The 22500-nt window shown below is 43.5% G+C and overlaps 1 protein-coding gene across 3 annotated transcripts in view; it reads right to left on the reverse strand.

The window, feature by feature from the left end:
• Nucleotides 1-22500, reverse strand: part of eva1aa (eva-1 homolog A, regulator of programmed cell death a) — a 103514-nt gene that overhangs the window by 65421 nt on the left and 15593 nt on the right. Inside the window, exons 2-4 of one of the 3 annotated variants that reach the window (XM_080790528.1) lie at nucleotides 13499-13725; nucleotides 10654-10777; nucleotides 6838-6999 (exon numbers count right to left, since the gene is read on the reverse strand). In XM_080790528.1, the coding sequence (XP_080646654.1) occupies nucleotides 6838-6999; nucleotides 10654-10777; nucleotides 13499-13725 (513 nt within the window). The other 2 variants (XM_080790529.1, XM_080790530.1) reach the window with 2 other exon arrangements.

The following is a 22500-nucleotide window of genomic DNA, read 5'->3' on the forward strand; positions in this document are numbered from 1 at the left end:
GCTAATAAAATTCCAACCAAGTACCAAGTATTTCCTACTAAATCTTTTTTTAGAATGTAATATAATTACAACAGAGCTGGTGGCTGGCATCAGACGTTTGTACAAAAATAGATGTAGAACAGAGTGATTTCATTTGCAGGGGCAGCCCATATGGAAAAAAATTTACTAAATTTGTATATGTTTTACATGAAACTTACAGTTAATATATATGACAGTCAAAGCAGATATAAGATCCATAGTATTTTTTTGTAAAGTGAAACTTATATAATTTTGTCATTTATATGAACTATATAAAACAGTCAAAGCACATATAAGATCCATAGTATTTTTTTGTAAAGTGAAACTTATATAATTTTGTCATTTATATGAACTATATAAAACATTTAAAGCACATATAAGATCCATAGTATTTTTTTGTAAAGTGAAACTTATATAATTTTGTCATTTATAGGAACTATATAAAACAGTCAAAGCACATATAAGATCCATAGTATTTTTTTGTAAAGTGAAACTTATATAATTTTGTCATTTATAGGAACTATATAAAACAGTCAAAGCACATATAAGAGCCATAGTAAGTTTTTGTAAAGTGAAACCTATATAATTTTGTAACTTATAAGAACTATATGTGACGGTAAATCCACATACAATATTCTTAGTAAATTAGTATAAATTGAAATATATATGAACTTATAAATAATTACTGCAGTAAATCCACATACAAAATCCTTAGTAATTGTGTGTTGTCAAACTTGTAGAGTTGGGCAAACATCAGTGAAACCAAAATCTGATAGGATATTGTATAGAAACCATACAATACAGGCCATGTATGTCACAGAGACATCCAAATTAAACAAAACCTAATCTTACAATGAAATAACATGAGATGACAAAATAATGAGTTGTATTCCCTTTTACATTTTATGACTCCTACATTATTTAAGATCCCCCCACCCAGTGCCCCCCCAGCCAGTGTCCTCCCCAGCCAGTGACCCCCCAGTGTGACACCCCCCACCCAGTGCCCCCCAGCCAGTGTCCACCCAGTGTGATGCCCCCCCCCCCCAGCCAGTGTCCTCCCCAGCCAGTGTCCCCCCAGTGTGACACAAGCCCCCAGTGCCCCCCCAGCCAGTGCCCCCCCCAGCCAGTGTCACCACCAATGTCCCCCCATGTACCTCCCAATGCATTTTATTTTATACTGTTATGGTAACTTATAAGAATCTTCTAAAAAAAACAAAAAACATAAAGAGAGCATATCAAACACTTCACATATGTCAGGATGTGTCTGGGTAGCTCAGTCGGTAGAGCTCTCGCCTTAAGACCACAAGTTCGTGGGTTCGATCCTGGGCACTGGCAACTCAGCGTATGAGTAGCACAGCTTGGGTGCGGCAAGTGATGCGGGAATAATTGGGAGTTGATGGTATAGTAGGTGTGGTGCTCTATCTCAGCAACTATCTCCCAGGGGTCTATAGCGCATATGTTTTTTTTTATACCTATCATACACTTCACATATAAAAACTTATATATAGTCATAGATAAAACATATGTTTTTTTTATAACTATAAGGTATAATGTATTGGCTGACATATAACAATGTTATAAAAAACATATAAAAGAAGCATACTTTTCTTGTAAATTAAATGGTTACAAACTATAAAATACATACTATAATGGTATTTTTTTTATATATGGAAAGGATATATCTCATATAATTTAAAACTACAAACATTGTATGGAACATGTAAGGAAAATACAGTTTGCCATGTACTTACCTCATAGATCACATACATGTTGTTTACTTGATTCATACATGATTCACTTTATTGTCTTATATGAGGATTGTATGAAAGGTGCCACTTTCAAGAGTTCACATATAAAATCTAGTATGTACTTTACATGACATACATGTAAATGACATACATAAAAAAATGTAAATACTTACTATTGGAGGCAACAGGACAACATATATGTTTCTTCTACTTTTTTTTCCATATGGGAGATTAAAAACAAACTACTAGTGTACGACTCGCAAATCCCTACTGCTGTTCCACTGTAATCTCTCTCTCTGTCGACAGACACCCCACCTGGGCAGGTGTCTGGGAGGTGTGTGTGGTGACGGTCACAGCTGTTGAGCTGAACACCACAGCCACACCTCTGTTCCTTCACTGGGGGTAAGCCAGGAGATTACTATGACCTACTCTTGTTGGCCCATAAAAATATGGGTTAATAAATCAACAACTACACCGCAAGGAAGGATAAACTGAAGCGTTCACTCACTATAGGCCACCACACAACTGGATGATTGCGACCACTCTTAACCGAATATACAGTTCTCCCTAACATTTTGGTCCTTTGAATAGAAAGTGACCGCTGAAGCTAGACCTATATAATGTCCTCAAGACGGTGCCATGCCTCCTGTAGTATGTCACCTGTCAATCAGAGGAGTAAGCAAGGTCACCTGTCAATCAGAGGAGTAAGTAAGGTCACCTGTCAATCAGAGGAGTAAGTAAGGTCACCTGTCAATCAGAGGAGTAAGTAAGGTCACCTGTCAATCAGAGGAGTAAGTAAGGTCACATGTCAATCAGAGGAGTAAGTAAGGTCACCTGTCAATCAGAGGAGTAAGTAAGGTCACCTGTCAATCAGAGGAGTAAGTAAGGTCACCTGTCAATCAGAGTAGTAAGTAAGGTCACCTGTCAATCAGAGGAGTAAGTAAGGTCACCTGTCAATCAGAGGAGTAAGTAAGGTCACCTGTCAATCAGAGGAGTAAGTAAGGTCACCTGTCAATCAGAGGAGTAAGTAAGGTCACCTGTCAATCAGAGGAGTAAGTAAGGTCACCTGTCAATCAGAGGAGTAAGTAAGGTCACCTGTCAATCAGAGGAGTAAGTAAGGTCACCTGTCAATCAGAGGAGTAAGTAAGGTCACCTGTCAATCAGAGGAGTAAGTAAGGTCACCTGTCAATCAGAGGATTAAGTAAGGTCACCTGTCAATCAGAGGAGTAAGTAAGGTCATCTGTCAATCAGAGGAGTAAGTAAGGTCACCTGTCAATCAGAGGAGTAAGTAAGGTCACCTGTCAATCAGAGGAGTAAGTAAGGTCCCCATGAGGAATACTGCAGCTAAACCACCACTGAAGTCAAATCAGATCCTCCCTATGAAGACTCCTCATGAATCCAGAAGGGAGAATGCAGACCCAGCGAATCAAAAAAAATCACACTCGTTTGAACTGAGTGGTGCAACCCCCCCCCCCACCTCTCTCTCTCTCTCATTAGCAGGCAACAGTGCAGCACTATCCCTCTCTCTGTTTATGGCACAACAGCGCCCCTACTGGTACTCATAGTCATATACTGGTGCTCATTAACCAACACATAGGTGAACACGGACATTGCTGTTCCTTGGAGTGGTTGCACCACTCAAAAATACGGCACATTATTGTCTGTCTACTATATACCTATATGTATGCACGCACACACACGCACACACACACACACACACACACACACACACACACACACACACACAGTAAAACACCTTGAAGCGAAGGAGGAGGGCAGGGCTGGGAAAAGCATTTAGAGATAATTAACAGGGGTCATCCGAGCTGTCACTCAAGACACCCTCACTTCCTGCTCGCAATGACACGGCTGCCACATCAAACACCAGTGTGGTGTGTGTGTGTGTGTGTGTGTGTGTGTGTGTGTGTGTGTGTGTGCGCGTGTGTGTGTGTGAGAGAGAGAGAGAGAGAGAGAGAGAGAGAGAGAGAGAGTAACAAAGTGTACATCATGTCATGGGAAGGGGGGGTGTATAAAATGAGAGGTAAAGACAGAGTACATGTGAAAAGCAACAACAATAGGTGTGTGTGTGTGCGCATGCGTACACACTCTGTGGTGCAGGCTTATGTGTATGTACGTGCGTGCCACCATTGTGTGTGTGTGTGTGTGTGTGTGTGTGTGTGTGTGTGTGTGTGCGCGCGTCTCTCCGGTGCATGTGAGTGAATGTGTGTGATTTGACAGTAACCACTACCTTAATCTGGCCCTTTTGTGCCGTCGTAACTGTAGAGTCCATTGGCCATGGACAGGGAGAAGACTCTGCTACTGTATTTAATCCTCTGCCTGAAACCCGATAGGAGGCCATTCCTCTGGCTCTCATCTAACCCTATACCACCAGGGCTTCTAAACCCATTTTGACCTGAGATCAGATTCTAAAAATGTCTCCTACATCCTGACAGTTTTCTGAAAAAGCTATGTTTCTATGTCAGTCGTCAGTCATTTAAAAAAAATAGCAGACCTACTTGTAGATCTGCTATTTTTCAATAGCTAAAGCATAACATAATGCTAACACCAAAAGGGGTTCCCGCCCAAAATGGATTAATCTCAATGACTCCCATAATGGACGCATACGGGTCCGTTGTGTACACTCCAAAAGGGCCAAAGTTACAGAACCAACATAACAGCATGGCTGAGCTGAACTTTCACTGATATGCATTGAGTTGAATTGTATACATGTATTGTATGTCTTGAATAAATTGAGTACAATGAACCACAATGGAAACAACCCCCAGAGGCTTTTTGTGTTATCCCTTTAGCATAACATTTGACTGTACTAAATCTATACGGTTAACAGATTCACTTTACACCTGTAAACAACAATAAAGTTGATTCACTTTACACCTTTACACCTGATTCACTTTACACACACACACACACACACACACACACACACACACACACACACACACACACACACACACACACACACACACACGTCATGATTGGTCCGAATGTTCACTCAAATTCCTGCTGAAGTTGGAGTCCTAAAATAAGGGCTAGGGTACAGCCTACACACGCGCGCGCGCTCTCTCTCTCTCTTTTGGGGGCCAGATAACGTATAGCTGATTGAGCTACTGATTTACAAGCCGAAAGCAAACCTAAATGTCCGTATCCGTCTGTACATTAACAGTACAAAGGCACAATACACACTGAAGCTACTGTAAATGAGTGAACTCTTCATCCCATAGGCCAGTGGTTTTCAACCCTTTTCACATCAAGGCCCATTATTTATTCAGCATTTGAGCCACGGACCACCATTTGATGACATTTAGCTTCTCAGACCCAAAACTAAAGAATATTGTGTTGTCGTTGGATAATATTTTGTCTACAATTCCATGAATTTGGCAAACTTTGCATAAAATTTTACGCACTCAAGAGTTAAAGATCTACAAGGGTCCATTTGGTTACCAACTCTCCTTCATTTAGCTGTGGACCACCTGGAACCACATGGGCCATGGCCTCAACAGCATGCAACAGCATGCTACACATCAGAATCCGCAGTCTTGGTTTGACTCTGAACGTGTAAAACATGACCCCTTAAATGTCTGTTTTTATGTGTGCATTATTACAAAGATAACACTGAGTATGGATCCATTAACATTCCCCTCCACCGTACTCAAGTGTACATCTGGACATCCAGTGCACGTGTGCACACACACACACACACACACACACACACACACACACACACACACACACACACACACACACACACAGGGGAACTCAATACTGTGCCTTTGCTACGAGCCAACTGTGCTTTGGATGACAGAGACATCTGATCTACATTCCACTCCTACTCCCCTGGCAGTGTGTGTGCGTGTGCGCGCCTGCACGTATGTGTGTGTGTGTGTGTGTGTTTGCACGCATGTGCGCGTGTTTGAGAATTGTCGAAATCTTCTATGAACTGCAGCAACGCTGGCTACAGTAAACACAAAAATACTATACAGTATACTACAGTATATATATATATATATTCTTAACAGCGACATTTCCCTAATAACACTATAAAACATCAGGTAACAAATACAGTACATCTTAGAATGTAAGTATCTTATATTCATTATTAAAAATAAAGAATGTCCACGTCAGGCTATAGTGTTCCCTTCAAGCTTCCTAGGCCAGGAAACCGTAGAGGAAATGGTCAAATAAGCCTCCGGATCACAACGTACCAAGACAGAAAGAACACAAGGTTCACATGCAATGATGAGGCCAGAGTTGCAACCTGTGCACGCCAAGGGCAGAATTTTCAGAATTTAGGTGTGTGTGTGTGTGTGTGTGTGTGTGTGTGTGTGTGTGTGTGTGTGTGTGTCTTTCTGCTCGACAGCAACCATAATGCTGATAACCAACATATATTGTGAGTGTAGACATGGGCTCTATTTTCCTACTTTTCCAACTACTTTGCCTTTTATTAATTTTTTACTATTTTGAAAACCATATTTGAATTGTTAAAATTGTTACAATAACTACAAGATCACAACGTGTCGATGTAGATGTAGCTATTTTAACTATTCAAAAATGTTTTTCAAAATAGTCAAAGAAAAGGCAAAGTAGTTTAGGGATAATGGGTTTAGCATGGACGCCCTGTACACTAGCATACATGGGCAACTGGCGAACATGCAGCCCTCACCTTCACTTAATGCGGCCCGCAGGTTAATATCGGAATACTGATATAGTATTGTTTTCAGCCGTCACAATTCCAAACATGACCCGTGTCTATATTAGTAGCTTAGTATTCAAATGGTATTGAAAATAATAAAACTTTTCAGAATTCCAATTTAAAAATATAGCAACAAATTAAAGAAGAATAGCAGATCCACAAGCTCAAAACGCGTCGCACTGCGACGCGTTTTGAGCGTGTAGATCTGCTATTTTTACTACAACAGTATACGAAATGTGGCCCTAGTCTGGAGTGAGTGTGGAACTATAGTGGCCCTCTCCAGTTCCCAAGTTGCTCACCCCTGCTCTGCTGCACAGTATTCTCATCAACATCTCAAGTCCATCCCTGGTTCAGAGGTCTCACCTACTGATGGGGCTCTCCTGTGGTGAACTGGACACTCCAGCGCGTCCAGCGTGCCCTGCTGAGTTCTGCCAAACATGGCAGAGAAGATGGCGATCTGCATGCCCCGCTTACAGCTCAACTTCATCCTCTCCTCCTCACACACCACCTTGCTCTTGTGCTCATCTGGCGAGAGAGGGAGAGGCTTTTTGATTGATGGAATACTTCATCAACAAGTTTGTTAACAGCATTCTGACCTGAGATCAGATTTAAAAAAAGTGTCTTCTACATCCTGACAGTTTTCTGAAAAAGCTATGTTTCTATGTCAGTCGTTCTTCGATTTAAAAAAAATAGCAGACCTACAAGCTCGCTATGAGCTTGTAGATCTGCTATTTTTCAATAGCTAAAGCATAGCATGATGCAAACACCAAAAGGGGTTCCCGCCCAGAATGGGTTAACAGCACATTATGGGTGGGTACCATTGGTTCTGCTTATCGATTCCCGGGTTGCTAACGGTTCCCTATTTCGGTTCCAAATGGTATAAAATAACTTGAATTAAAATGTTTATTAATAATAATAGGTAAAATTATTATAAACAAAAAGTTTTATCCCTATTTATTGCCTTAGTCAATTTAAGACATGTAATGAATAGAGTAACATATTATCCTTTATTCAACCGTATGTTGAGGATTACTGAGGAGCACTGCCACACACACACACACACACACACACACACACACACACACACACACACACACACACACACACACACACACACACACACACACACACATTATATCCTTAGGCCTATGTTTGCTGGATATGTGTGTGTGTACAGTACAATTCAAACTGTAAGATTGGTTATTGTCACGGACAGTGTGTGATGTGCGTTGGGAGTGCAGTCAGAGGAGCCAAATTAGCAACTTTGTACAGCCGTGAGAGCCTTTGATGTGCACGGCCGTTCGCTGATCACTAATGTCTCACTGATTTACTGGTTGAAGCGCAAACATTATCCCCAAACGATCCCCCCGCCCCCACGTCCCCCGTCAATGCTGCATAGAGAGAGAGAGAGAGAGAGATGCTCACAGTTACTCTACTCCTTACTTACAACAGTGTTTCACCGGATTTTACTGTTAAATAAATAATTAGCGCGTGACTGTGCACTTCCAACCGAAATGTAATTATTGTAATGGGTACCCGGCACCCCTACATGTAGTACACGCCCAGAGGTGTGTATCCATTGTACTCCAATTGTACTTAATTCATCAGTAAGACATACAATTAGTGCTTTATTTCACTATAAGTAAGTAAGTAGCCTTGCCGAGCCATGATGCCCATAGGGCAGGAGCCTATCTCCTGTTTCTGTAGCGTGAGGCAGCTTGATGTACCAGTACACCCCCTGGACATGACGCTAGTATGTCGCAGGGACTATTTCACTATAGGTATTAATATTTAAATACATTTTTTGAGCGTCTTAATGAAATATTTAGGTATATTTTATTTATTTTGCCTGACCAGAACCTGGGTAACAAATTTTGTTCTGTACTTGTTCTTCACTTGTACTTGAATGACAATAAAAGTGTACGAATAGCAAACCTGATTATATTCAGTTTGGGGGATTCTAATTGATGCCCAAAGTTTGGGAAGTAGACAAATGCATCTTTTTAAACGTAGCCTTTTATTCTCTATATATTTTTTTTATTATTATTTATTATTTCTGCCCCATGTATAATTATTGTTTTATTGCTGTTGCTATTGATGTTGTCTTTGTGAGGGAACCGGTGAAGGTGGGATACATGTAGGGTTGTTTGTCTTAAAATAAAATAAAAATCCATAAATAAAGTTGTAAAAAAAACAAAAAACTATAAAGGTGTAGTCTTCAACGCTAGAATAAATCAACCGGTTTAAGAGAAATCAAAGCAAAATCCAGAGCACATTTTCCTCATACCAAAACAACACATTGTGTAGCCCCTAGCTTTAACAATATGAAAGGGGGAAAGGCAGAAAAGAAAGAGGCACTTCAGTCTAAGTGAAAGGGGCAGGAAACAGAGACAGTGGACATGTAGAGCCACGCAGAGGCATTCCAACGCTCCCATCCAGCCACAGTGACCTGTGACCAGCCACGGCAACCACAGCAGCTTCACTGACCAGGAAATCACAACACCGACGCACCATGGAGGCTGGGAGGAGTAGAGGGGCAACACTGTGGAATACCGAGTGCTACTTTAAACCTCAAGAGTGTGCAAATGGATTGAAATGGTCCTTCGATCTGGCTCCATTTGTACAATCTTGGCGGACTCATTAACAGAGGACTTTACGTTATAAGACAGGAATGTGTGTGTGTGTGTGTGTGTGTGTGTGTGTGTGTGTGTGCGTGCGTGCGTGCGTGCGTGCGAGCGAGAGAGAGAGAGAGAGAAAGAAAGAGAGAAGGTGTGTGCAAGGTGGCCCTTGATATCTCACAGTGATGGATTCTCTCTGTCTCTTGCTCTCTTTCTTCCCCTCACTTCCTGCATTTCCTTCACTCGTTCCCTCCACCCCAGCTCTCCCTTTCAGAGGCAGTGACACCTGCCCGTTGCACCTCACTAACGCCCCATGCGTCCTTTCTCCACTCTCCCCGGGGAGTCATTGGTTAAGTGACAGAGAACAAAAGGCTGTTGATTGGCCGTTGGAGCGAGTGGATTAGCATCCCGGTTCCTGGTCACTCTAGTGTGACTGCCACGCAAGCTCAGCACAGCACAGCTCGACTTGGCTCGGCACAGCATGTGAATGGAGACCACCTCTCTCTGCGTGGGATTACTACCTCCCCCCTTCTGGAGTGATACTCTTAAGCGCAATACATACTCCTTCCGATGTCCAAACTTTTCTTCCGAAAGGGAGGTGATATAACTAGTCATTCCGACTCTCCGAACTATAGTTCGGAAAGCCTGAAATGTTGAGCAAGAGTTACTGATGTAACCTTTGCTCATCACATTTGTTTTCTTTATTGTTTTTAGCAGGTGCTGGTGCCCTTGTAACCTCAAAATTCTCTTGGATTGTTCTCATGGAACTTTTAATCCATGCTATGTAATGAGCTCTTCCATTAAGGAAATTATTCCAAATAATCAAATCGTCCCTCTTCCTTTTCTTGCATAACTTGTTTCTTGTTAATATGTAAAGTTTGTTTCTTTTATACTTGCTGAGGAAATAAACATAAATTAACTACCACTGTCAATATACCTTTCAAACTGAATTCAACTGAATTCAATTAACACAATCCCCGACAAAAAACATAACCTACGTTCATTCACGCAAGTTACGTTAATTCAGTTGTATAAATGTTTTGATCCGATCTAGTCGAAAGGCTACTCACATTAGCTTTGGTTGGCTATCTGTTGTTAGCCATAGCACTGGACTACGCCATGCTTTCAGTCGCTTTTATCTCCAATTCCCCGTCCAAGGTGGCATTTCTGGTCAAAACAACGCTTATTGCACGGAGCATATCGGTCGCTGTAATGGCGCCGGCCTGTACTTCTCATCAGCTAGTGAGAGATCAACACCTAATCCGACAACACACACACACACACACACACACACACACCATTCAGTCAACATCCGGTTCCGGTCGCGGTGTTTGTGATCTTCAAAATAAGGGTTGAACGGGGGGATATCCTGGCATATAGTAATCATTCTTTAATTAATCCTGGTGGCCAAACGGTTAAAAGTCTGAGTGTACAACTGTGTGTTAGAGAGAACAGAAGATCAACAGTCATATGATAAATGACAACATGAAGGGGGACAGACAGGCATGCGAGTTGGGGTACGGGGGGTGTGGTGCAGGTGGGGGGGTGATGAGGGACTTACTCGGTCTGCATTTGTACCAGACAATGAGGTATTTACTGCTGCCGGGACACTGGTCTGTTCCAAACACGCGGCTGTTGACAAGGACCTGACAGCTCCTTCTGTCCTGGCACTCGTCCAGCATTTTCTACCAGGAGAGAGAATGAGAGATAGAGTGTGTATGACATTGAGCGAGAGAGCAAGAGAAAGGGGGTGTAGGGAAGGAGAGAGAGAGAGAGGGAGAACAATAAGCCAACAGCGGTAAGACCAGCGGCACGCAAAAACCTAAAACCACTTCAAAGGGCCTGCCGAAGAGGCCATGGGAATGTTACGGAGGAGAGGAGGAGGAGTAGAAGACAGGAGGGCAGGTAAATAAGGGACGGAAAGAGAGAGCAAAAAACAAAACAACAAACAACAACATGAGGTAGGCGTCTGGTTATACTCTCGAGTCATTTCATTGGCATCCCTTCATAAAGTGGTCTCCGGTTTCGCCGTCTTTTAGGTGTTACATCTTAAAGCTAGCCTGGGAGACAGGTGAGAACATTCCACAGTGAGCACAGCATTCACCCTCAACAAGTCGCCGTCTGAGGAGGAGGAGGATTGCCTGGTGTTCAACGTTCTAGGGTTTAGGCCGGGCATTTCCCCCGCAATTCAAAACTAACACAGGGGCTGTGTTTGTTCCAGTGGCTGCCCAGTGTTTCGAGCTGCAAAGTGCAATGCTGGGCTGGTTGCGGTCAGTGCTTGGGGGCAAATAAGGCATCCGATCTGAGCATTTATACCCCACCAGAACAAAACCCTCCACACACACACACACACACACACACACACACATGTACCGGGACCCCCCTCCATGAGTCGTTTTAGCATGTGTATGAATGAACATAAATCACATGAACACACGTGAGGATGTTTGTATCCCTCCCTGTGTCGCATGTCATTTAAGAAACACAATGCTTAGTGGTGTGTGTGCGCGTGTGTGTGTGTGTGTGTGTGTGTGTGTGTGTGTGTGTGTGTGTGTGCGCGTGTGTGCTATTGATAGTTGAAAAAGAAACAGCTTGTACCTCCGACCTTGCCAGGCGGAAACGGAAAGAAAGCCATTCAACAGTCCACAGCTTAGATAGATATGATGTCACCATGTCCACTAAAAGCTAGACCTAGACCTGTCATCAAACCTCCAGCTTGAAGAAATGTTTAAATGAAGTGCAATAATAACAAATGAAGTTTTATGAAAAGGTGTCTTAACGTGGGTGGCATGTCGCTGGACGGGTCCCCGTCGTGTCATCACAATGTGTTCTCTGTATGTGCGTTCACGGTCCCTTATGGCTATTTTGGAAACAGTGGGTGTGCAATGACTGAAGGGCAGGGGGGCTGAGAATAAAGTGGAAAACAGGATGTGTACGTATGTGTGTGTGGGAGGTTGGTATAAAGGGAGGTCTAGCCCTAGCTGCATCCCCATCAATTTAAGAGAGGATGAGGGGAGGGGCATGAAATGGCTTTGTGCTTACGAGGGCCTTGTGGCGAGCTCGCCTCAACTATAGAGTGCAGCTCGCTGGAAAACATCTTCACAATGCATTCCGCCATCGGCTCAGTTGCTCCCGAGTTTTAATCCCTTGGGGTTTCGTCAAAATGTGTCTCGTGAAACGAATTTGACAGGACGCTATCACTCAAGTAAGCTCCGCAAGAGAGGCAGCAAGAGACTGGCTATGTTGATTGGTGAACGTAACGTGCCATATATGTCATTTTAAACTAAGCATAATGTGATTTTATTTATTGATAAATCAGGTTTAGTGACAGCTCGACTTGACTGAAACCTGGAAGAATGTTTTCAGAATTCTGAAATCAGACACACTTTATTGTCAGTATAGGACATATCTGTACATCAGTGGTGGGAGATTCATCTGCAAACACATCGGTATCGGCCCATTCTAGTTGTTTTTTGATTAATTGGCATCGGTCCGATTAATTAATTTGTCCGAGTAGTAACAGCTTGAACAGATCTACCATCTCACAATATTAAAATGTAAATCTGACTAGCGTAAGCCTGCAGTGCAGATCAGATACCCTGTTACATGTATTTTTCAGAATGGACATAATTATTATAATTTTTTAATACAGAATGAGATCATATCAACATCGGTAATATCGGCCATAACAGCAATTAATTATATCGGATATCGATATCGCCCAAAATGTCTCATCGGCCCATCCCTACTGTACATACATGGCCTGTTGAGGTTGTGTGCATGCCCCTCTGACCCCTTACATGTTTTAAATGATGAATATCAACTGTTGCCCTCCATGAGGCGGTTTAGAGTCCCTACATTTAAGAAAAACAGACTAAAGAACTCATTTGTACACCAGCCTGTCTTGCTTCTAAACCAAAATCGCTAAACTAGTGGATATATTCTCGTTCCTGATTGTTTCTGGGGTTTTTTTGTCCTGTAATGTCTACCTTTTTTTAATGTATGTCTATGTCTTGTCTGTTTCTTGAACGGTGACGTCATGGACGCAAAACAAATTTCAGTGTAAGCTGACAATACAGTTGTATCGTATCGTAATATCAGTAAGTATGTATGAAGTTTTGTTTGTTTTCTTTTGAAAAATATAAAGATTTTTTTGTTTGGCTATATGACGCATCAGGTTATTTGGTAACACTTTATATTAAGGTCGTCTTTATAATACATTATAAGCTCATTTATAATGCATTATATTATAAAGTGTTACCGGTTATTTTTCTACATGAAAGCAAAAATAAGTGTCTTTGTCAGATGGCATCAGTCTGAAAAAGGGCAGTATAAACCTCATGCATTCCAGCCCAGTTCTGACAGTAGGCGTCACTCTGAATGGAGCCTGTGTGTTGTTTGGTTACCTGTAGTGCTGTGGAAACAGAGCAATATTTGTCATGGTCCTGCAGGGTTAGGTGAGAGCCAAACAGGGCCTGGTAGCTGTGAGGACACTGCTGTGGGTGCGAGGGTCCCCTGTTGCCATAGAAGGCGGACTGGATGGTGATGGTGGTGCGGGGCGGACAGCGGACCGAAAGGAAGTCCCCGTCACACGCCTGCTCTGTGTAATTCTTCAACACCTTGGACAGGTAACCTGTAGTAGGAGGAGACGCCAATGGTTACCATGGAGACACTAGTAGGTTGGGATCTTTGCTTTTCATCTGTCAACAGAAGCGTTTTAAGTACAAAAGGACATTCTCAAACAAAAAGGCAGATACTGCTTTCAAAGGCTGTAGTTGGGTGACTTAATGTAAATGTCCCTAAAGTGAAACCAATAAAAAAAAACAAGCTTTCTCCGGTAGAACAGGACAAATCAGAAAAGCAAATCAGAAACAAGCTGATACATTACTAGGCACTCATTGCTTCAACTCGTCCGGGCTAGACTACTCAGCTCCTTCCGTCCTCCTAATCCCTCATTTCATGCTAGTGCCACATGCAGAAAGGGTTGGCACGCAGCGCTATCTATTGTTTTTAAGGAGTGTCTCAGACTCTCAGTGGTTGTCACACTCCCCTCTGAAGGCGCAGGGTACATTTAGCAATATCAACCGCATCTCCATGGACCATTTGCAATGTGGCGTATCAACAAGCCCTGACAGACAACTGCTAACGTTTCTCATGGCTCCGGGCCTAGAATACCACAACAACACATAGATGCTAAAGTATTAAAGAGTCTTTAGCGGTTGGCGTCACGCCTCGAGTTACTACTGCAGAACAGACTGTGGGTGTTGAGACACAGGCTTTCAGCTAACCATTGCATTGTTTTTTGGTGTGTGAGCCTCTTTTCAGATGCAGTTTCATGAAGTCACTACAGAGAGTTGCTAACAAACAACCGTTCATTACACAAGGAGGTATCTAGCCTGACACGTCTAGAATTATTACATAAAACCATGGTATGAAACGCAACACCAAGGACCTGCTTAGAGAGTTGCACTGAACCTTGTAGGATAGATAGGTCATATACTGTATGTCTGTGCACTCTTAAAATTCCAACTCTGTTGGCTAATACCACTATCCTACTGCTGGATATGGCCTTTGAGAGCCATCAGCCTGTCAGTCAATGGCCCTGTCAGTCAGTCAGTCAGCCAGCCAGCCAGTCAGTCAGTCAGTCAGTCAGTCAGTCAGTCAGTCAGTCAGGAGAGAGCTGAGAGCCTCATCACAAAGCCACCATTAACATTCCAGCCTTTGAGAAGGGAAGCAGAGATAAAGGAGAAAGGTTTTTCTTTTCTTCTTTTTTCTTTGGCCAATGTCATATAAAGTCTTTATTTTTCAGGACCATTTAGGGACAACGAAGCCTTTATGACAAAAGTCTTCCTCACAGACGGGCTTTCACTCAAAATGTCCCATGCTAGATACGGCTCAAATGGACCGAATGGATTTGAAATTTTTCTTGGCTGGCAAAGGGCAGGGTTAAATGTCCTGCCTACTACCAAGGCGAGGGTTTTGAATCCTTCACTGCATCCTCATGATCTATCCCTGCACTAGCGACTCCTACAAGTAGGTGTCTGTTCAGTGGCCGGGCCTTGTTCCATACGTATGGAACTAGGCAGAAAAGCATGTAGCATTAGAATTAACATTAGCATGTACGTAGCATGTGTCACTGTCATGTGTCAGGAGCCACAGGTTAGTTTTAACCTGCCATACATGTGATGTTGGGAGCCACAGGTGAGTTTTAACCTGCCATACATGTGATGTCGGGAGCCACATGTGAGCTTTAACCCGGCCACGGGTTAGTTGTAACCGGCCACGCATGTTGGGAGCGACAGTGTTGTCGGACTAATTAATGCCTGTCGGACTGTTAGTATGTCTATACAACATATGCACCCCGAAATGACCTAGATGTCACGCGTATCAGAGTAGACACATGCTCTCCCTAGGACCAACTGTAGGAGTTAGCAATGACAATGGACTACATTGAGAATTGCCATAATGACACTGGGAGAAACAAAAAAAAAAATCACATTTGTGTGAAGTGAGGGGCGTAGCGAGGGCAGTATTTATATCACCCCGATGACGTCTTATGTTTTCATTATAACTACCCTAAAAGTTACATCATAACTACCCTAAACAAAGTCTATAGACTTGGCTTGCGACAGAGAATTTATAATTAGGCTCTAAACAAACATTAAAAAGTCCATAGAGTTGGCTCGTCATTTCGGAAAGCGATGCATTGGAGGAGCTAACGCCCCTCAAAAATACAAAATTAATATTTTGTTAGAGTTGATAACCAGAGACATACTGTATAGCTGAGCAGTCAAATTTCAGAGGTAATACTTGATAATATTATGAGAAAATAGGTGCAAGCGTTTTAGGCCTAATCTAACTATTTCCACAGCGAGCTCAGCTGCCTGGCTAAGTGCTCTGCAAACACATTTACGGACAGTCAACACACACGCACGCTCACGCAAGTCACGCCCACTCATAAACTGAACACACTGTGATTCAGTTACCTTTATTTGGTCTGTTGGGGCTAAGCTAGAGGCAATAAGGTTGAGACTGCGTTCTCTAATGCACACACACACACACACACACACACACACACACACACACACACACACACTCCTTATCGCCATGGACACAGTTGAAAGGATGAGGAGAAGCGAGCGACATTCTCAGGCTTCAAAAGGTCAGGCACACTCTAAAAGGGGATGGTTATTAAAGCACTATGGCTCACAGTAATAGGTTTGCACCTGTGACTGGACTGTGAAACATGAAGTTAAGGCCGGGCTGGTCCAGTCTTATTTAAAACTCAATGTGACTGGACTGTGAAACATGAAGTTAAGGCCGGGCTGGTCCAGTCTTATTTAAAACTCAATGTGACTGGACTGTGAAACATGAAGTTAAGGCCGGGCTGGTCCAGTCTTATTTAAAACTCAATGTGACTGGACTGTGAAACATGAAGTTAAGGCCGGGCTGGTCCAGTCTTATTTAAAACTCAATGTGACAGGACTGTGAAACATGAAGTTAAGGCCGGGCTGGTCCAGTCTTATTTAAAACTCAATGTGACTGGACTGTGAAACATGAAGTTAAGGCCGGGCTGGTCCAGTCTTATTTAAAACTCAATGTGACTGGACTGTGAAACATGACGTTAAGGCCGGGCTGGTCCAGTCTTATTTAAAACTCAATGTGACTGGACTGTGAAACATGACGTTAAGGCCGGGCTGGTCCAGTCTTATTTAAAACTCAATGTGACTGGACTGTGAAACATGAAGTTAAGGCCGTGCTGGTCCAGTCTTATTTAAAACTCAATGTGACTGGACTGTGAAACATGAAGTTAAGGCCGTGCTGGTCCAGTCTTATTTAAAACTCAATGTGACTGGACTGTGAAACATGAAGTTAAGGCCGGGCTGGTCCAGTCTTATTTAAAACTCAATGTGACTGGACTGTGAAACATGAAGTTAAGGCCGGGCTGGTCCAGTCTTATTTAAAACTCAATGTGACTGGACTGTGAAACATGAAGTTAAGGCCGGGCTGGTCCAGTCTTATTTAAAACTCAATGTGACTGGACTGTGAAACATGAAGTTAAGGCCGTGCTGGTCCAGTCTTATTTAAAACTCAATGTGACTGGACTGTGAAACATGAAGTTAAGGCCGGGCTGGTCCAGTCTTATTTAAAACTCAATGTGACTGGACTGTGAAACATGAAGTTAAGGCCGTGCTGGTCCAGTCTTATTTAAAACTCAATGTGACTGGACTGTGAAACATGAAGTTAAGGCCGGGCTGGTCCAGTCTTATTTAAAACTCAATGTGACTGGACTGTGAAACATGAAGTTAACACCCTCCGCGCCATTGCCTTAGATTAATGTCAATTCATTAATAAAACGCTTGCCGCCATTGCCGTAGCCCTTCGGCAATTGTTGTTTTATAGTGCATTTGATCGATCGAGCCATAATGCTACTTACGTTAGCCGGTTAGCTAGCTGTGTTGTTAGCACAGCATTGGATCGTTCATCTTAGTTCGTCGTCGCCATAAGAATCCATTCTATCCGTTTCTTTCAATCGCCTGTATCTCCTATTCCTTGTCCCAGATGGCATTTTTGGTCAAAACAGCGTTTCTTTGACGGCACGAGCCGACGTTGTGGAGGTCTATAGTGTACCCGGCATGATGTGATCACGTAAACAAAGGTTGTCATGGAAACGTAAAGCTGGCAGAGATGAGCTCACTTCCGGTTGAGGCAAAATGTGGCTTTTCAAAATAAGAGCTCAAATTAAAAAAATGCTGGCGTGAATTAGGACCAATTTATCAATAAATGGCGGCAGTCTAAGTGTTAAGGCCGGGCTGGTCCAGTCTTATTTAAAACTCAATGTGACTGGACTGTGAAACATGAAGTTAAGGCCGGGCTGGTCCAGTCTTATTTAAAACTCAATGTGACAGGACTGTGAAACATGAAGTTAAGGCCGGGCTGGTCCAGTCTTATTTAAAACTCAATGTGACTGGACTGTGAAACATGAAGTTAAGGCCGGGCTGGTCCAGTCTTATTTAAAACTCAATGTGACTGGACTGTGAAACATGAAGTTAAGGCCGGGCTGGTCCAGTCTTATTTAAAACTCAATGTGACTGGACTGTGAAACATGAAGTTAAGGCCGGGCTGGTCCAGTCTTATTTAAAACTCAATGTGACTGGACTGTGAAACATGAAGTTAAGGCCGTGCTGGTCCAGTCTTATTTAAAACTCAATGTGACTGGACTGTGAAACATGAAGTTAAGGCCGGGCTGGTCCAGTCTTATTTAAAACTCAATGTGACTGGACTGTGAAACATGAAGTTAAGGCCGGGCTGGTCCAGTCTTATTTAAAACTCAATGTGACTGGACTGTGAAACATGAAGTTAAGGCCGGGCTGGTCCAGTCTTATTTAAAACTCAATGTGACTGGACTGTGAAACATGAAGTTAAGGCCGGGCTGGTCCAGTCTTATTTAAAACTCAATGTGACAGGACTGTGAAACATGAAGTTAAGGCCGGGCTGGTCCAGTCTTATTTAAAACTCAATGTGACTGGACTGTGAAACATGAAGTTAAGGCCGGGCTGGTCCAGTCTTATTTAAAACTCAATGTGACTGGACTGTGAAACATGACGTTAAGGCCGGGCTGGTCCAGTCTTATTTAAAACTCAATGTGACTGGACTGTGAAACATGACGTTAAGGCCGGGCTGGTCCAGTCTTATTTAAAACTCAATGTGACTGGACTGTGAAACATGAAGTTAAGGCCGTGCTGGTCCAGTCTTATTTAAAACTCAATGTGACTGGACTGTGAAACATGAAGTTAAGGCCGTGCTGGTCCAGTCTTATTTAAAACTCAATGTGACTGGACTGTGAAACATGAAGTTAAGGCCGGGCTGGTCCAGTCTTATTTAAAACTCAATGTGACTGGACTGTGAAACATGAAGTTAAGGCCGGGCTGGTCCAGTCTTATTTAAAACTCAATGTGACTGGACTGTGAAACATGAAGTTAAGGCCGGGCTGGTCCAGTCTTATTTAAAACTCAATGTGACTGGACTGTGAAACATGAAGTTAAGGCCGGGCTGGTCCAGTCTTATTTAAAACTCAATGTGACTGGACTGTGAAACATGAAGTTAAGGCCGTGCTGGTCCAGTCTTATTTAAAACTCAATGTGACTGGACTGTGAAACATGAAGTTAAGGCCGGGCTGGTCCAGTCTTATTTAAAACTCAATGTGACTGGACTGTGAAACATGAAGTTAATGCCGTGCTGGTCCAGTCTTATTTAAAACTCAATGTGACTGGACTGTGAAACATGAAGTTAAGGCCGTGCTGGTCCAGTCTTATTTAAAACTCAATGTGACTGGACTGTGAAACATGAAGTTAAGGCCGGGCTGGTCCAGTCTTATTTAAAACTCAATGTGACTGGACTGTGAAACATGAAGTTAATGCCGGGCTGGTCCAGTCTTATTTAAAACTCAATGTGACTGGACTGTGAAACATGAAGTTAATGCCGGGCTGGTCCAGTCTTATTTAAAACTCAATGTGACTGGACTGTGAAACATGAAGTTAATGCCGGGCTGGTCCAGTCTTATTTAAAACTCAATGTGACTGGACTGTGAAACATGAAGTTAAGGCCGGGCTGGTCCAGTCTTATTTAAAACTCAATGTGACTGGACTGTGAAACATGAAGTTAAGGCCGGGCTGGTCCAGTCTTATTTAAAACTCAATGTGACTGGACTGTGAAACATGAAGTTAAGGCCAGGCTGGTCCAGTCTTATTTAAAACTCAATGTGACTGGACTGTGAAACATGACGTTAAGGCCGGGCTGGTCCAGTCTTATTTAAAACTCAATGATAATTCCTTCGGATGCGACAAACCAATATATCACACCTAAGAACGCCAGCTACAGCTCGGATTACAACACATAAATAAACATGATAAAAAAAGACATCACTGATTTTAGGGCCTCGTTGTGCAGAACACTTGAATACCAGTAACTTTTTTATTATCATTATTTATTGTATTAATGGATGTTGTCGCCCTAACAAGTTGCTTCCCCCTCCTTTGTGATCTCATTCTCACAACACACAGGACTGCTGGCATGGCTTTGCTGCCACATTCCACAAAGGGTGAGAGGGAACTTGGCATTCCCCCTGACAGCGAGACCACACACACTCACGCACACACACGCACACGCACACGCACACGCGCGCACACACACACACACACACACACACACACACACACACACACACGCACGCACGCACGCACGCACACACACACACACACACACACAGCCGGAAAAAAAGACAACACACAGCAACACAACATAACGTGGTAGCAACATAAGCCCAGCGGCAGAGGAGGTGAGCATGCGATGTTTGTGTGAGACAGTATCACGTTATTAGGGCTGGTCCGTGGTGCAGTGCCAACGCCTTGAGACACCGTGGGTTTCATCGGTCTTCCATCCGCAGGGTTGTGGGAGTGAAACCATGGCAACGGCCACTTTGGGGTTACAGAGTGGGCGAAAGGAGATAAACGACAGAATTGACATAGACACGCAGTGGAGAGCACTCTGTCCTCAGGCAACCTCCAGCAGGTTCTGAGAGGTGATGGGCGGGTCAGAGTGTCATTGGATGGAAGGATCCTCCAGCAGGTTCTGAGAGGTGATGGGCGGGTCAGAGAGGTGATGGGCGGGTCAGGCTACCTCCAGCAGGTTCTGAGAGGTGATGGGCGGGTCAGAGTGTGATTGGATGGAAGGATCCTCGAGCAGGCGAGTACAGAGAGCCACAAACACACCGATATGCCTTCCTCTCCACCCCTTCAGAAGAGGATTGTGGGTAAAGACAAACAGATTATCTCACTACTAGGGCCCTGGGGCCCTTTCTAAAGAATATGCTTCTTTCTTTCTTCCTTCCCTCCTTTCGCCTCATCTCCCTCGCATTCTCTTCTCGTCTTCTTGGAGTGTCACCGTTGCCCTCCGCCCTCCCAACGCAACCCCCCCACGCCCACTCTACCTTCACTCCTTCTACCTTCTGCCTTCACTCTGCCTTGTTGACTGAAGGCTGCTTTCAAGGCTGACAATCAGGCGGGGTTAAGGCACCTGTGTAAACCGCCCGGCCAATGACAGGTGTCCCTCAGAGGCAGAGGGATTGAACAATGCCCGGTGGAACACCCAGGCGTCTCTCTCCTTCTTTCTTCCACGCCCTGCTTCTTTTCATGTGGTCCCCGACTCCTTCCCCTTAACTAGCCCCCTGCCCTTTCCCTTGACAATAGCGCCAGCCTATTATGTCTGCTGGCTTGTGTATTGGGTCAATAAAAGACAGGAGGTTGCGGTTGACACGCGGTGCCACTGTATAAACAGGTAGTCCTCTGACTCCTCTCGTGCGAGCCGTTTTGAAAAGGAGGGTCTGGAGGGCTCAGTTAAAGCGATTTGTTTTACAGGTAGGGTGCGGACAGACATCCACACAGAGGGTATCATACGCTCTAAAGCCTCTGGGGTCTTATGAGTTAAACCTGTCGATGGGCAGGGAAGTCCACATCTCGGTTGTAGTGAGGCTTTTCGACAGCGGTGGAAGAAGTACTCAGTTTTGTTTTACTTAAGTAAGAGTCGTAATACCACGATATAAAAGTACTATACAATACAATATAATATATTATATAAAGTATTGACATCAAAATGTAGCAAATGAGTCTTTCGGAAAAAAGCAGATCTACATAAGCTCAAAACGTGTCGCATCACGAGCTTGTAGATCTGCCATGTTTGAATAGCCTAAGTGTAAAATAGGGCTTAAGTGGTTGTTTGTTTCGGTACAAAACTAACGTTTTAGAATAATTGTAGTGGTGTAAAAGTACCACATATTATTTGCCTCTGAGATGTAAATAACGACGGGCTAGTTAAAGTACAGACAATTGAAAGCACTCAAGTTAAGTAAAAACACCTCAAAGGCGTACTTAAGTACAGAACTTGGGTACATGCACTTACTTGTACTAACTTTCCACCACTGCTTTCGGCTGGGTATCATGTGACCCATCGGCCAATCGTAAAGCTAAAAAGCTGAGGCCCCTGCTGGCAATTAGCTCCTCATTTGTGGTCATGTGATGGCTCTGCGGCCTGACCTGCCACTGCAAGGGGTCAGGTTTGAAAGAGATTAGTGACAGGTCGCTGTGTTGTGTCAACATGAGAGAGAGAGAGAGAGAGAGAGAGAGAGAGAGAGAGAGAGAGAGAGAGAGAGAGAGAGAAAGGGGACGGGGGGACGGGACGAGACGGGACTGTCAAGAGAAGGATTTCCTCCACAGGAATCTCAGATTAGATAAAAACCTGGCGCAGATCAGACACAGACACTGACCAAGTCCAGCTCAGGGTACACCACTGCTCATGCGTGTACATGCGGAAACAGGACGTGCGTGTATCTGTGTGTGTGCGTGCGTGCGTG

Source organism: Protomyctophum bolini (genome assembly GCF_963924005.1).
Source record: "Protomyctophum bolini genome assembly, chromosome: 19".
Lineage (NCBI taxonomy): Eukaryota > Metazoa > Chordata > Actinopteri > Myctophiformes > Myctophidae > Protomyctophum > Protomyctophum bolini.